Consider the following 14,698-nt stretch of genomic DNA (forward strand, 5'->3'; position numbering starts at 1 on the left):
GTGTCATTTTTGAACGAAAGTTTGTCAACTAAATTGAGATGTAGAAAGATTGACGCGACTAAAACATGTTAAAGTATAAAAATATGCAAATTTATTATTGAAAAGATTCCACGATGCGAGAAAAGAATGATTATATAACTGTTTCGCAAAACGACGAACAAATAAGTCAAAACGTAGATCTCATTACAAATGCTAACTATGGATTATCTGACACCCAAGGAGACTTTAAAATATCAAAAAACGGGAAATATAAATTGGAAGACTCGAACGTTGTAAAAACTATTAAAACGCACAAATGGCAAATTGTGTTAACATCTCCCGATTGTTCGATTAAAGAACACTGTCAAGGTTGGCAGGTACGAAAGAGTTGAATTAAAAAGTCCAACAGAATTTTCGAGTATTACAAAACACATAAAAATATTATTTCGCAAAATTTTTTGTAAGATATATTCAAAAGATCCAAAGGAAATCGGAGAAGAATCAAAGATAATTGTAAGAGTTTCCGATTCTATAATGATTACGAACGTAGAGCCTGTAAGAACCGCGAACGTCGAGATTCTTTGCAACCGCGATGATCTCGATGATCTACTGGAAGAAGAGGAGAAAGAAAACGTGAGCACATACGGCAAAATTATCCTCAGGGAATACTTGAGTCTTCTCTCCGCTGAGGACGCAAAGATCAATTTCATCCTAAAGGTTCTGACAAAGGCAGTAAACGAACATAAAATTTTCGTGATTTATGGCACTTTCCCAGTGCTAAGAAAGCCTCTAGGAAGAAGAAACTGGATAGAGAAAAGGTTCATCAGAAGAATGCTCTCAATGTCACCGGAAATATCGGAAGGTTGCTGACAGAAACTCATTCCATTTGTTACAAAAGCGACAAATATACATACGTTCTTTATCTTTCAGCTGGCTTGGAAACGATTGAAAAATTATTACGTTATCCTGCCAATTTTATATGGTCCACTAATAAAAGAGTAGCTGTTAGAACAGAAGAAAGAACCATAATTAATAAATTCTCCGGATGCTATTTCACATCAAAGGTTACTTATAGCAAGTGATTTTCTAATAAATATCCATAATCGTTTTTCGTTCGGAAGATATGAAGAAACTATTGGAAACTATGTTAAAATTATTTCAGATCGATATGTGCAATAATCTAGAAAATATTTCTTGGTTCTATGAAACTGGCGTGTCAAACGTACAATTTCCACGATGTTACAATGTTTATCAGGTTCGTATGCGATTTTTCATTTTGATGGTAATAAAAACATATCAAAAGTGTACAGCCTGTGCAGATAAAGGAATTCGTGCAAGATTTTTACATCACAGCTTGCATGGGAATTCTCAAGTGGTTCTTATTCTTGGCCAGCATCGCTGGACCAAATGCTGTTTGGTCCCAAGACGGCACTGTCCCTATCAAAGCAGTTTTATTCGCTCTTGAACGATGCGCGGAATACATAAGGTTTTAAAAAAACAAAGTAAAATACTCTCGAGGCATTTTCTATCGAATCCAAATAAATTGTAGCATCTGCGCGCACGAGGACATCGATGGACAGAGTTATAAAGAAATATCAATTTCTAATTGGAATCAATTTTTATCGTGGTACGAAAGACTTTTGCATAAACGAGAAATATTGGAGAAGAATGATGGCATAGATATCGAAGTATGCAATTAATATAAAATCAAAACGATGGTAGATTATATTGAAAATTTGTTGTTAGGAACTATTACGATTCACCGCAAATATGATAAAAGAAATGATAGAGTGTCGTCCTCAGAGCCAAATTGATGGAATGCGGAATGTCTGGATTTTGAAACCAGGTGACAAGAGCTTGGGTAAAGGTATAATTCTTAAGAATTCATTGCAAGACATACTAAGCAAGATAAATCAAGCTGCTAAGGAATGTATGCAGTATGTCGTACAGAAGTACATAGGTCAGTTTTTTGTTTAGTAGTAACGGTAACAGAAAAATAACAGAATAAATTAATAATTAATCATATTTAGAACGACCTCTACTAGTTTATAAAACGAAAGTTGATATTAGACAGTGGTTCTTAATAACCAGCACGCAACCTCTTACAGTCTGGATGTACAAGTATCGATCTTTTTCAACCTTTCAACAACTTGTTTTGTTTAGCAATTCTTCACAGAATTATTTGTTTTGAAGGGATATTCTGCTTCGTTTCGCGTCGAAAGATTTTACTCTCGACAATTTCCACGAATCGATTCATTTATGTAACACGACTGTGCAGTTGAAGTACAGAAAGACAATAAAGCAGAACGCACAGATACCCAGCGAACTTCATTGGAATCTTCAGAAATTCAAGGAATACCTGAAGTATGCATTTTATATCGACTTTTAAAGAAACCTCGAGCAATTACTCGATTGTCTGCCGTTTCTCAGAAATACCGACCGAGAATCAGCATGGGAGGGACTCATTAAACCAGGTATCAAGCAAAACTTAATTGGCGCACTTCTGGCATCCCAAGAAAATATGGTCAATCGAAAAAACAGTTTTCAATTATACGGCGCTGATTTTTTAATAATGGATGACCTATCGGTCTGGTTAATCGAAATAAATACAAATCCACGATTGCATCCTCCGAGCAGTACTGTTACCGAGGAGCTTTATCCAGAAATAATAGAAGATACTATTAAAGGTAATTATTGGATTTGTATTATATAATTTTTATCTTGTGTACAGCGAATTAAACGAAAGACGATTATTTCCATTTTAAGTGGTTATAGATCGTCGTAAAAATAAAAAAGCTCCTCGTGGTAAGTTCGAGTGCATCTTCAAACAACGCAGTCCATTTTACGGGAACGTTCTAGGAAAAGGAGCGAGCCTTGGAATTCGCGGCAAGGCACTACTTTCAACAGTAAATTCACCTCGAAAACTATAGAAAAAAAAGCATCAGCTTTTCGTATAAAAAGATATCCCAGCAGGATGACAAAGGACAATTAAATAAGATTTAATAAAAACGTTTATTTTACAAGTAACAATATTTTTAGGTATACAATCCTATATGAACAGATCTTTTTTCGTTATATCAATACATATCTATACACAAATGCGCACAAGATATACTGGTCCAAATCCAAGATATACTGTTGCATTCATATGTTTTTATGCGTACAAAATGATCTATTCAACATTGCATTTGTCTTTTCGTATTCCTTATTTTAATTTTGATTAGAAAGAACATGTTATGTCAGTTTTTCTTTATGTTTCGTTGACAAAAAGAATTCTATATTACGTTCTACACGTATGTATACTCCATTACGATTCTCGATTTAGTATACTAGAGAAACTAGCTCTGCTGTTACTATTTCCCCGAAAGAGCTTTGTGTATTATGTGTTACAAATGCACAATAATTATCTATTTACGTAGAAAATTGTTTTATGCACTTGCATTTAGTTACAAAATCTATTTGGTCGTATTCATAATATGACCATCTGAAAATTTTCAATTGTTATCGAGCTTAAAAACGCGAACGCTATAAATACGATTCTCGGTTCTTTAATATATCTAACTGAAATAAAATTATTCTTTGTAGAGTATAATTACGGAGAAACGACAATATATGAACTGCGTTTGCAATTTATAGAACACACCTAACTAGGCTAGACTATACCTTCGTCAAACAGATCGAGCGTACCTGTACAGAATGTATACCGTTATAGTGTAAAAAATTTACGACTAACACGTGGATGAATACAAATTCTGTCTTTATTATGTCCCCGTCATAAAAAGAAATCCTTCGTCTGTATTGACATCGGTGTAGTCTCAAACAGGTAAAATCCCACCTGCATCGGGCTTCGAAATCTGGCAAGTATAGAATTAATTATTCAATTCTGATGTACGTATTATCATCATAATTAAATAAAAAAATTCAACGTCGCTTGATTTCGATAATTTTCGCAAATACATTCGGAGCAAACTTTGGATCTTGTTGCTGCATTATATATGTACATATGTACGCGCAGCTCATGACGAATGTTCTTATGGAACATGAATAATTCCAAGATCGACAAGATATATGAATATCACATGTAAAACTGCACGAAATGACAGACTCACGTAACTGGCTTTAGCGTAAAGGACAATTTAGGCCTCGAGTTGTTCTTTCCGAGGATTTTCTTCTGTTCCTCTTTAACACGCTTTTCATGTTCTTTCCTCATTCTTTGCCTTTCTTCTTCCATTAAACGTTGCTGTTCGACCATGGCCAATCTTTCCTCAGCCTATCAGTAGATACGTTCGTTTAAAATATCAGTCTATGAATGACCTGGACTACCATAAGCTTACCAGTTTCTTCTGAGCTTCCTCTATTTTTCTGTTGTTCTCCTCCATGATCCTCTCTAGTTCCTCACGCTTCTTCCGCTCTTCCTCCTACAACGACAATGGGATCTATTTACACGAAGCAATGATGGTGTTGCTCACCAGCTGTTGTTACACCATTCATATCCAAAAATCATAGTGCCGCTATGCCAACAGCCTAGTGTTATACATCCTAAGAACCATTGTTTTTTATATGGGAAAAATAGTCGGGAATATATATGAAATTTCGAGGTCGGGTTTTAAAGAATTAGGATGGCTTGTTGAGACAAAAGTAACGGAGGATGTATATAAACCCAGTTCCTTCGTTTGGATTAAATGAGCTCCTCTTAGTTCCCAGCGAATGCTGTTTATTGACAGATTCCCCAGATGGAAATACGACGACTTAGGATGCCACTTGAAAGTGAAAAAACGTGAATTATGATTCTGAATCAATTCACTGTGCATGCAAAAGAACGTACAGAAAATTGCAACTCTCCTTGCTTAAACGCGACACGTCGAATAACTTTGTTAAGTGCAGGATAAAATCTAAATGCAGTAAGTGTAAGAATATTTTATTAAGAAGACGAACAAAAAAAAGTTTGAAAAAAAAAGAAAATAAAGAACATTTCACAAAGAATAATGATTATTGTTCATGTATCTTCGATAATGGCTGATGTGCATTTGAAAAAAAAAGAGATGGAAAACATATTAAAAAAAATATTTACGAACGAGTGGTGCCATCCGCCCCGACCTGTCGAAGAATGCGTTGTGTCCCAGGTACTAATATATAGCAAATCTAAAATAATCCCTAATATTGTCTTTCCGATATATAGTGTTTAAACAAAGAATGATAATAATAATATCGGTATAAAATGAATTATGAATATATAAATTGGATAATACCTGAATGAAGCTCACGCCAGCACGTAGGGGATGCCTTCTTCATCGACAATCACTCAGCAGTGAGTAAAAAACCGGCATCTTCTGTTGGTAGTCAGTAAGGAAGGTGACCTATATATTGCTAGGTCGTGCTTTGTTGCTATGGGATTCTAATTCTGCCCTTTAAGGTCTACCTCTCCCTTTCTAATTAAATTTCTCCCAAACTTGTTCACATATTCAGTGCAAACTCAATGTGCAAAGCAATAAGGATAAAAGTATGGTCAACTTGTAATCAGGGTCGCTGTCCATTTGACCGGAACGTGCTGATTTTCCGGGGGTGAAAATAACCAATTGTGCATATACATAAAAAACATAGTAGAAGAAAACTCCTACTCGTATTCAAAGGAAAATGAAGATTCATATTTAAGAAAATATAAATACTTAAAGACGAGCATGTAAATATTATTTTATTTAAGTACTTAAGATCATTGCCAATTGGATCAAATAACAGGACCCCGTTTTGTAATTCATAAAATATTGGTTATACTAAATTAAAGCTGTTAGAAGAGCTTAGAATAGCAAAGTTACGGGATAGAATAAATGTTTCTTTTCATTATCATTATCATTAAAATCTATTAGCAATTCTATCATTTATTTCCATTATAATATGCAAACCTCTCCAAAAAAGCATTTTATCAAGAATGGTAAACTAGGTGTACTATTTTCGATTTTCAGATATAGAAGTAATCATACAATATTATTCATCTTATATTTTAAGAAGATTCTATGATTATTAAAAGAAAAAATAGAATATTCTCGTACGCGAGAAAAGATATCTATTAAAAAAGATGAAATCTAATTCGCAATTTTTATTTCTATAAATATAATAATATCATTGTTATTGCACCGCCAAAATAAAGTTAAAAACAATTATGCAATCATATTCTTAAAGATAGAATTTGATGAGATTTTTCATAAAAAAGTTTGAACAATTCTTTAAATCTACTGTTTCACTGACAGCAAAAACTGTTCAGGGAAAAATATCACTTTCCTATAGTTTCATAGAAAAATAACTTTATTTCAAACTCACGATTCTTTTTTTCTGCTTAGCAAGTTACAAAGTTTGGGATCACTAACTTTAAATAATTGGATGCTTCTTTCTCTACTCTTTAAGAGATTAAACGATGCGATTATGTGGACATTCAGACACGCGGATATAAACTAGATCAATAAGTAATTAGGTCTGCTAGATTGTCAGGTACAACAATTGTAAAAGTAGCGAGAAAAAACGCAGCTAGTGCATTCGAACGCAACTTCTTCAATAGTAGATACGACTGGCAATCAAAATATTGTGTGATGAAAGGTATTAATGTTGTACAAATATATAAATATATACATGGTAGAAATACAATATTCTGTTCATAAATATCCGATACATGCGCCTATAATAGCAAAATTCTTTCCACAAAAGAAAGTATACATTCCCAACAACGCGACCTCAGTGGATGTTGGGAAGTCGAAGCAATGTGGCTTTTTAATAATAATTTTTCTCATAGTTATCAACCACAATGCTTCAAGCCCAAACGCTGTGATCGCGAAATAGAGGCATAATATAGCGCTACAATCAAACATGTTAGCTTCACCATAGATATGTTCAATTAGTAACATTTATATAATTTTTGGAATGTCCAATTAGAATTTTATAATTCTTCTTTACGTCAATACGCGCAAACATATAGTACCCTAACCTCTCTTTATAGTTTTCAAGATCATTTAAATTAAATTGCATCTTACCAGTCAAGCTATTAAATTATAAAATACATTTCCTCTATTATATATTTAATTCATATTATATTCCTGCATTTACCAAAATATATCATCTAGATATGTATAAAAATAATGCAAGGATAGAGCACCAGACTTATTTCCTGTTGATCGAAACAGCGCTTGGGCTAACACTGGCCAATGTTTCTCTGGATTGGTCTTACCTCTCTTCGTTTCTCCTCCTCACGAAGCTTTGCTTGTCTCCATTCCATTTCCTCCATCATTTGACGCTCCATAGCCCTTTTAGCTTCTTCTACTCTCCTTTGTACTTCAGCTTCTATTTCCTCCTTACGCTTTTCTAGCTCTTCCTCCACCCTCTTCTGCACTAGTTCTTCTATTCGCTTTGCAGCTTCTTCTTCAACCATTTTTTGCTCTACTTCTCGCTGCCTTCTGTAAGCACAGAAATATTTTGTTGTTCTAATGCTACAGGAGTAGCACACACTTTCCAAATATGTTTACTTCTTTGCCAAATTTACTTCAACAATCTACAAATATAACCGTATAAAATGTATTTATTTGATTTAATCAAATACAATAGACTTTAGTTAATAAAGCATAAAAATATATTTAAAATACTAGTACATAATATCGTATGTGTAAAGTGTGTGTGTGTGTATGTTCATATTTACGAAATTCTAAAATATATAGTATCTATTAAAATATCTGAGACTTATGTATGTACATATATGACATAATTGACCCACCACCATGAGATAGTTATACAATCTTACCCAACTGCACTTGCGGTGAAGATTTTGTTCGATAATTCTTTCTTTTTCCTGACAACATAATTATAAATAAAAAAAACGTATACCAATAAAATCAAAATATATAAAAAAATTCTTTTTTATTAATTAAAAATTAAGTAAAAGCATCAAAATTTTTTTATATTTTGTCTATTATACAAAGACTAAAAAATATGGAAAGATATGGAATATAATCCTTAGGCATAAGTACCTTAACATCAAGTGCATATGGAAATAATAAAATAATCTAATATGTTATCCTCTATAATATCCTCTATAATATAATATTTTGTTTAAAACAAAAATATTACAAATAACTATTGTTAGTCAAGGCATATTTATTAAATAGAAGCAAGTAAATCAAACAAAATAATAATCAATATATAATAGTTAATTACCTTTGACGTTCCATTTCTGCCAGCCTCTCTACTTCATCCATTTTGCGATCCCTGTCTCTGTATGAACGTTTCTTATGACTGACAATGTGTACATCATCCGAAGCATCTGAGCCTGAACTAGAGGATGCAGAATGGGATCGTTTCCTGTGTGCATAAATAAATGCGTTCAACTTTTATAGAAACAGCAAGATAAATGGGCTTGAAACCCATCTATTACATTGCAACATTTATTAATAGAATGTTGGTAACAACGTATTAAGATATATACAACGATAGAAGACATAAATCTTTAATCAGACGTAACATGTATTCGAGCCAAAGATTTCTTCTATCGAATGTGTGTTTAGCAAAATGGCGGAAAACTCAATAGAACGAAACGATTCCAATATGCATATATTCGATAACAAAGTAAAATATATTACCTTGATTTAGAACTACGTTCTTTTGGCTTGTCGGAGTACTTGTTGTTCGAGTGCTTCTCACGTGATTTTGAGCGTTTCCTCGAATGCTTACTCTTATGACGCCGTCTACTAGGAGATTTTGTCCTGGATCTAGAGCGGCCCATTTCAATGAGTTTTACTGTCTTTTCCGAATAACTATTTGGAAAACTATGAATTTACTAATCACTAAGAATGTAGCTATACAGGAAAATAACCGAACAATACGCGAATACCGCAACAGAATAACAAACCAATCACTGATAACATGTACACCACACAATTCACTTATGCCGAAGCTTTGACCGCCATGATTAACTTAGTTTTCAAGATGGAGTATAATATCGAAATAGATTGAATCTTCTTTTCGAGGAGCTCAAAACGAAGTTTCAAAGACAGAAATCATGTAGGGAATAGACAGTCAGCGAAACAGGAAACGAGGGAAGCCACTGACCATAGTAGCTTTAACAAAATTATATTTGTGTGTTATATGGATGCATGCACGAAAAAAACTATTTAATAAAAAAAATTTATTCCCTTTACTTCCTATTCACAACACTACGAACAAATGGTCGAACTATCTCTGTATGTCTTCAATTTTCGTTTTCAGTTTCTCCGCGAGTAGGCGCAATCTATCGGCATAACTACAGTATAACTTTACGAAGTACATATAATCTCCGTCACAGATTTCTTCCAACAAAATTTTAAGTAATATATAAGTATAACTCATACAAACTATACTTCTTATACATTTTCACATCATTTTAACTTTCGTACTTATTTATTTATCATTTTTATTACTCAACAAAATACTACAAATTACATATCTTAAATTCTTACATTCAAATTTTGCGCTAAAATCCATTCGTATTCCGCCAATTAGAGTATAGAACTAGGATTGTAATTCTACAATTTCTAACTATAATTTCTCGTATTATATAAAGTAAAGTATGTACATAAATTTCCATGCGTGTGTCGTTTAGTTACAAACAACCACAACCAGGGGAAGGAAGTGGTGTAACACAAAATACTTAAGATCGTTAAAAGGTTAAACTGAAAATGGGATAGTATGCTGTAAGTATGACATGACAGAAAGTGACCCAATGAAACGAACGATTCTGGAATGTGATTGGTTCGCGCGTGTTCTGAAATGCCGCGGCGTTCATTGGCAATGGCACCCGTTCACAGCTGTGTCAGTTGCGCGCGCATCTCATTCGGCTAGTTCCGCGACAGCAAAAATCAAGATGGCGCTCCTCTGTTTGCGGATAGTTCTGCGACGGATATAAATACGTGAAAAAAAAACAGTGCAAGAAACGGTTACGAGTTGTCGAATACATCGTGACGATTCGTATATAAGTATTATAGAGTGACAGTCGATTGGGTAACGCGTCGCGATAATTGTAAAGCACGGTTAGCCGGGTAAGCCGCCTGCGGTATTTGGAAGATTGGCGGAAGGTGCTGTCGGTGCCCACCTGAGGAATGCCAGATTATCCTCGGTGCAGCAACTCGTTTGGCAGGGAGATGGTAATCGCGTGACGGATCGCGTGTAAGTCGATCGAAAGTGTTTTGGTAGGTGGTCCCCCGGAAAGGTGTACGGTCGTGTTTGTTCCGTGACGTATGTGTGTCGCGGAGGGCTGTAAGACAGGTCGGTCGCGAGTGTCGTCGTCGTCACCGTCGTCGCCGTCGTCGCTATCGTCGTCGTGGTCCGACTCGTGTTCGTGTCTAGTGTGCCGCGAGTGGCGTTTTTCGCGGCTTCGATGTGCTCTCGTCCTCCCCTGGATTTCTGGACAGGCGAGATCAGCTGCTGCTGGAACAACTAGTCCGGCGGCTCTGGGAGACGATCCTCATCTACAGGAGCGGTGGGGCAAGGAGGTACCGGAAGCAGCCGCGAGTCCGGAAGCATAACGAAGAAGATGGCCTTCAACGAGGTAAGTTTCATTTCTGTATGACGTTATATGTATATCTTCTATCTTCCTATTTCGCTCGGTCGTTCGATTCCGTGGGCTGACCTCGCGACCCCCAAACGCCAATTCTAACCTAACCTCCGTTCCTGCGCACAGCTGGCATGTTATCAACTCTATCACCTTCCTCTCTCTTGCATCTCTTCATTCTCATCCTTTCGTTCTCTTTCTAATCTTCTTCTCCTTCGTTTCTCTCGGGCACCATGCCCGCCGCTTTTGTACTCCGTTCTACTGTTAAACGATCACGAGATGGATCAAAATCCCCACAATCCGGTTATCCTTTATAGTAACGTTACGATACACGTTTTTGGTAAACCTTTCGATTGGTCGACCCTGTACTTTGTACGTGCTACCAAAAATACAGTTAGCGTGTTCTTTAATTTAAATTTAAATTTAGTTCTATCAACTACTATCATTTTTACATTAATACATTAATACATTTCCGTGACTCGTAAGAAACGTTGATATGTCGTAATTTCTGATGTCTTTACGTGTTTGTGGATAATGTTTCTTGGAAAATACGTATTATAAAAAAATACCATGTAATGTTTATACCATCTAATTCAGAGTAGCCAAAATATGCATTTCTATGATAAACAATATTGATAATTGTGCATCGTATAAAAAAATTATTTCACGAGAGATTGCATTATTAATTTAACGTTTGATAGACAATTACATCATAGTATAGTCTAGATACGAAAGAGAATTTGTTACTTACGTATACATTGTGACTTCGATGATATTGTATCACCGATTGTTTACACCGTAACATTTCTTCCTAACGATATTGCGTAACCATACCCATAAAGAAACACGGGTTTCCACGACAGAGAAGGAAAATAAAAAGTGTTTCAGTGTACCTGAATCTTGTGTAAGATGATACATCAAAACGGCGCATATTTTCGAGCCGTAACAGAGTGGCGATATCGTGCGGTTAACAAAAGGACTGTTGTAGACCGATAGAATAAAAATGTATTTACACATATGGTAAATAGAGTGTTATCTATTCGATAATCTGGTCGGACAGTTTAAGATTATCTTTTGCCGACCTCCTATCGTTTTTAGTGACGCATGGTTGCAATCATGTAAGCTTTTTATCACGTGCAACTATTTATTTTTGCTGACTGTTCGGTGAACGAAAAGAGCGCTGACCAGTAATTAATATACCACGATCTAATTTCATCGACATAGTCGTACCGTGCAATACGAAACGGAGAAAACTTATACTGTGATCTGTAACCATAGGCGTGATTGCTGATTTTTTTTAATTAACACGCTGCAATGTGGCTTTATACTTCCGTGTCACGATTTCCGGTGAAAATTAAACCCCAAGGCGTAATTTTTTTATCTTATATTAAAATTAAAGAATTTTTATCGTAGAACAAATTGTAGTTTATTAGTGAATTAAATTTTTGTAAGAAAGAAACAGCTTACAATACAAAAGATATTCAATACATTTTCTATAATCAATTTTCTATAATATAAAAATCAATGGCGGAAGCAACCAAACACATGTAAGTGTACCTATAAAGTTCTCAAACTAAATTTTTTAAAACCCGATGCTTCTAACGCATTTTTCTCTACTATTCTTGAGTTTCGTTTTATTAGAGCCATAGAATTTCTTTGGCTTCCGTGGTACCACGAATTTAGGTCAACGGTGTATATTTAATGGATAATTAAAGATTTAATCATCATGCAATCATTGAATGGCATCTTTTGAGAAAAGTGGGGAAAGAACAGCGTTTTTATAATATATAATATATTTTGCCCGTGCCACTGACGCATGTTGCTACAGCATTGCGTATACATATACGCTTACGTATACACGCGAAGGTTGCGCGTGGATCATTCATCCATCCCACGTGCGCTCTTTAAATGAGAAATTAATTAATGAAAGGACGCATCAGCGTTTACCATTAATCTTCATACGCTACGACGCGTATTATTTGTTACGATTTCCTACTATCCAGTCCGTAATCTTTATTTTCATTATTGCTCTGCAACAATTAACTTTTCTGAAAGCTAAGTTACTTTTTATCCGTTAAAACAAATTTATTCATTATTTTTTACACTACTTCGAGTCACGTTAACGTACTACGTCAGAAGTTCACGGTCGATTCATTGAAAATTAAATACAATCGTCATCATAGCTGTGATCGATTATACGAAAGGACATCAACCGAGGTGTACAAGTCACTGTACACAAAAAAAGAGGTGAAGGTGGTAGTCCTTACGAGCACAGCACAGCACCTGCTATACCCGGTCATATCGATCGAGATGGAATATACAAGTAGTCAGAGTGGGATTCCACCGTTGTTCTCCCTTCTATGGCACCCACTCGTTTGTCGACGATCATATGGCTTCTTTTTCCCATCTCGAGCCCTCGTGTTCTTTACGCCTTTACGATAACATGTCTATCCGTTTTCCGACCGATCCTACGTTTGATTTTTGTTTCTCTGCCCTTTTAAATCTTCGTGCATCTTGTCGACTCGTAATGCGTTTTTAACACTCTGTAGACAAGCCTGATTCGTTCACGACCTCGTCGAAATTTCACTCGAGAATTTCATCGAAGCGAATTCTTATTTTCAAAATTTTGCCACGCTATATAGAATTGTAGGAACTGCAAAATAGGAGTCTATGTCTACAGCCTACAGTTTGTCACGTATCAATTCATCGATATTATTACGATATCGCATATGAATAATCAATAATAAGTAGAATCATAGCGAATCAGATAACTTTGATTTCATAGCGAATTTCTATTTTTCCTTCAAACTTTCTTAAACATTTGATTGTATACGACGTAGCAGAGACTTCGATAAATATTCCGGAGCTTTTTCAGATATGTTGAAAGTCTAGAAGAGCAACGAAATTAAATATTTATAGATGAAAATTGGAGGAATTCGTTAAGCTATATAATTAACAAATTAGACACGAACGACCCAGGTTTCCCAAGTAAAATGTGAAAATATACTTGCCTTCGTAACGTTAATTCCTGACTATGTTCACATGGAAAAGTTGCCCCACAAATTTTTTAGAGCTTCTCGAATAAACCACGGCGGAAGCAAATGCTGTCGACTGTCGAAATACAACACCTAGATTTCCAACATATTTATAATATTCATATATACCTACTTATTAGTCGACCTAAAAATTAACTATCAAACGAGACAGTTTCTGCTCGATACTGATTAATAGTCTGGAAAAATGGGCTACAAGTTTGCAAGAAAATCTCATTTGCAGCAACGATTACGTGGCTTAACATTACGAAAACAAGGAACTCGTTGCTTGTGGAACGATAGCACCATATGTGTCTACGCGCACACACATATGTATATAGCTGGTTTGTTATCGACGTCGTTATTCTTATCGTATTCCGGAAAGTCTAGCTTGCACCTCGGTTAGTCGAGACGCGCATAAACAAACGTACAAACGTGTACATGTATACGCGCATAGATATCGCTGCGTTGCTCCATGTGAAGTTTATCGACGCGGCAATTTCAGAAGTGTACACGTATACAGGGTGCCTCGGTAATCACGCTGCAATCGAGAAGGTGCAGATTCTACGCGAAAATATAAATAAGAAATATACAATAAAATCTTCTTCGCTTTCGAGAAAATCTAATTTGAAAATTTCTTAAAGATACCGTGAACTTGGCTAATTGGTGGACGGATATAAGTAAACAATTAACAAGAAGTTATTCCATGCGCAGAAACGAGTAAAAAATGTAAAATAACATCATTCCACTTAAGACTTTCATTTTCGAGAAAATAAAGTTTCAACATCTTTGGTTAAAAATTGGTTTGACGTACACGTACATACGTACTCGATAAACTTGGAAATTTCATTTTCTCGTTAACGAATTGTTATGTGAAAAATCTTATTCCGTATTCTCGACGTATTCTTTCACATAGAATCTCCACTTTGTCGATTGTACTATGATTACTGGTACACCCTGTACACCCCGTTTACCTGTACCACACGTATGTACACGATTGTACCGTTATAACGTGGGCGGCTGAAGTTTCGATGATCGCTTATTTTTTTCATTCGGTCTGTTTGAGAGATCAGAGGCGTGGGCAGGAAAGCAGGTTATATTAAAAAATCGTTGGTTTTGATATCGG

At 35.4% G+C, this 14,698-nt stretch overlaps 3 protein-coding genes across 6 annotated transcripts in view; 2 read left to right on the forward strand and 1 right to left on the reverse strand.

Moving 5' to 3' along the window:
• The first annotated feature begins 129 nt into the window (after positions 1–129).
• LOC105666413 (tubulin glycylase 3A) lies at positions 130–3,481 on the forward strand. Its single transcript, XM_020866283.2, has 10 exons — positions 130–841; positions 910–1,043; positions 1,142–1,234; positions 1,290–1,465; positions 1,529–1,667; positions 1,726–1,939; positions 2,010–2,100; positions 2,173–2,343; positions 2,410–2,666; positions 2,746–3,481. The coding sequence occupies exons 1-10, from the start codon at positions 514–516 to the stop codon at positions 2,907–2,909; spliced, it is 1,767 nt and encodes a 588-aa protein (XP_020721942.2). The 5' UTR covers positions 130–513; the 3' UTR covers positions 2,910–3,481.
• LOC100652171 (UPF0430 protein CG31712) lies at positions 2,973–9,215 on the reverse strand. 4 transcript variants are annotated; one of them, XM_048411267.1, is made up of 6 exons: positions 8,595–9,215; positions 8,173–8,229; positions 7,760–7,807; positions 7,193–7,418; positions 4,314–4,397; positions 2,973–4,249 (listed from the first exon to the last, which is right to left on the reverse strand). In XM_048411267.1, exons 1-6 carry the CDS (start codon positions 8,735–8,737, stop codon positions 4,085–4,087), a joined length of 723 nt encoding a protein of 240 aa, XP_048267224.1. In that variant the 5' UTR covers positions 8,738–9,215; the 3' UTR covers positions 2,973–4,084. The 4 variants fall into 4 exon arrangements, with proteins under 4 accessions (XP_048267224.1, XP_020721943.1, XP_048267225.1 ...); XM_020866284.2 differs by having other exon boundaries at positions 8,173–8,316; positions 8,595–9,209; XM_048411268.1 differs by lacking the exon at positions 7,760–7,807 and having other exon boundaries at positions 8,595–9,212.
• Positions 9,216–9,823: 608 nt separating this feature from the next.
• The window catches only part of LOC100652052 (serine/threonine-protein kinase 25), a 114,140-nt gene continuing 109,265 nt past the window's right edge, over positions 9,824–14,698 (forward strand). The window contains exon 1 of the mRNA XM_012315652.3: positions 9,824–10,537. Coding sequence (XP_012171042.1) covers positions 10,523–10,537 — 15 coding nt within the window. The 5' untranslated portion in view covers positions 9,824–10,522. The remainder of the gene's footprint in view (positions 10,538–14,698) is intronic.

This window comes from Bombus terrestris, chromosome 13 (genome assembly GCF_910591885.1).
Source record: "Bombus terrestris chromosome 13, iyBomTerr1.2, whole genome shotgun sequence".
NCBI lineage: Eukaryota > Metazoa > Arthropoda > Insecta > Hymenoptera > Apidae > Bombus > Bombus terrestris.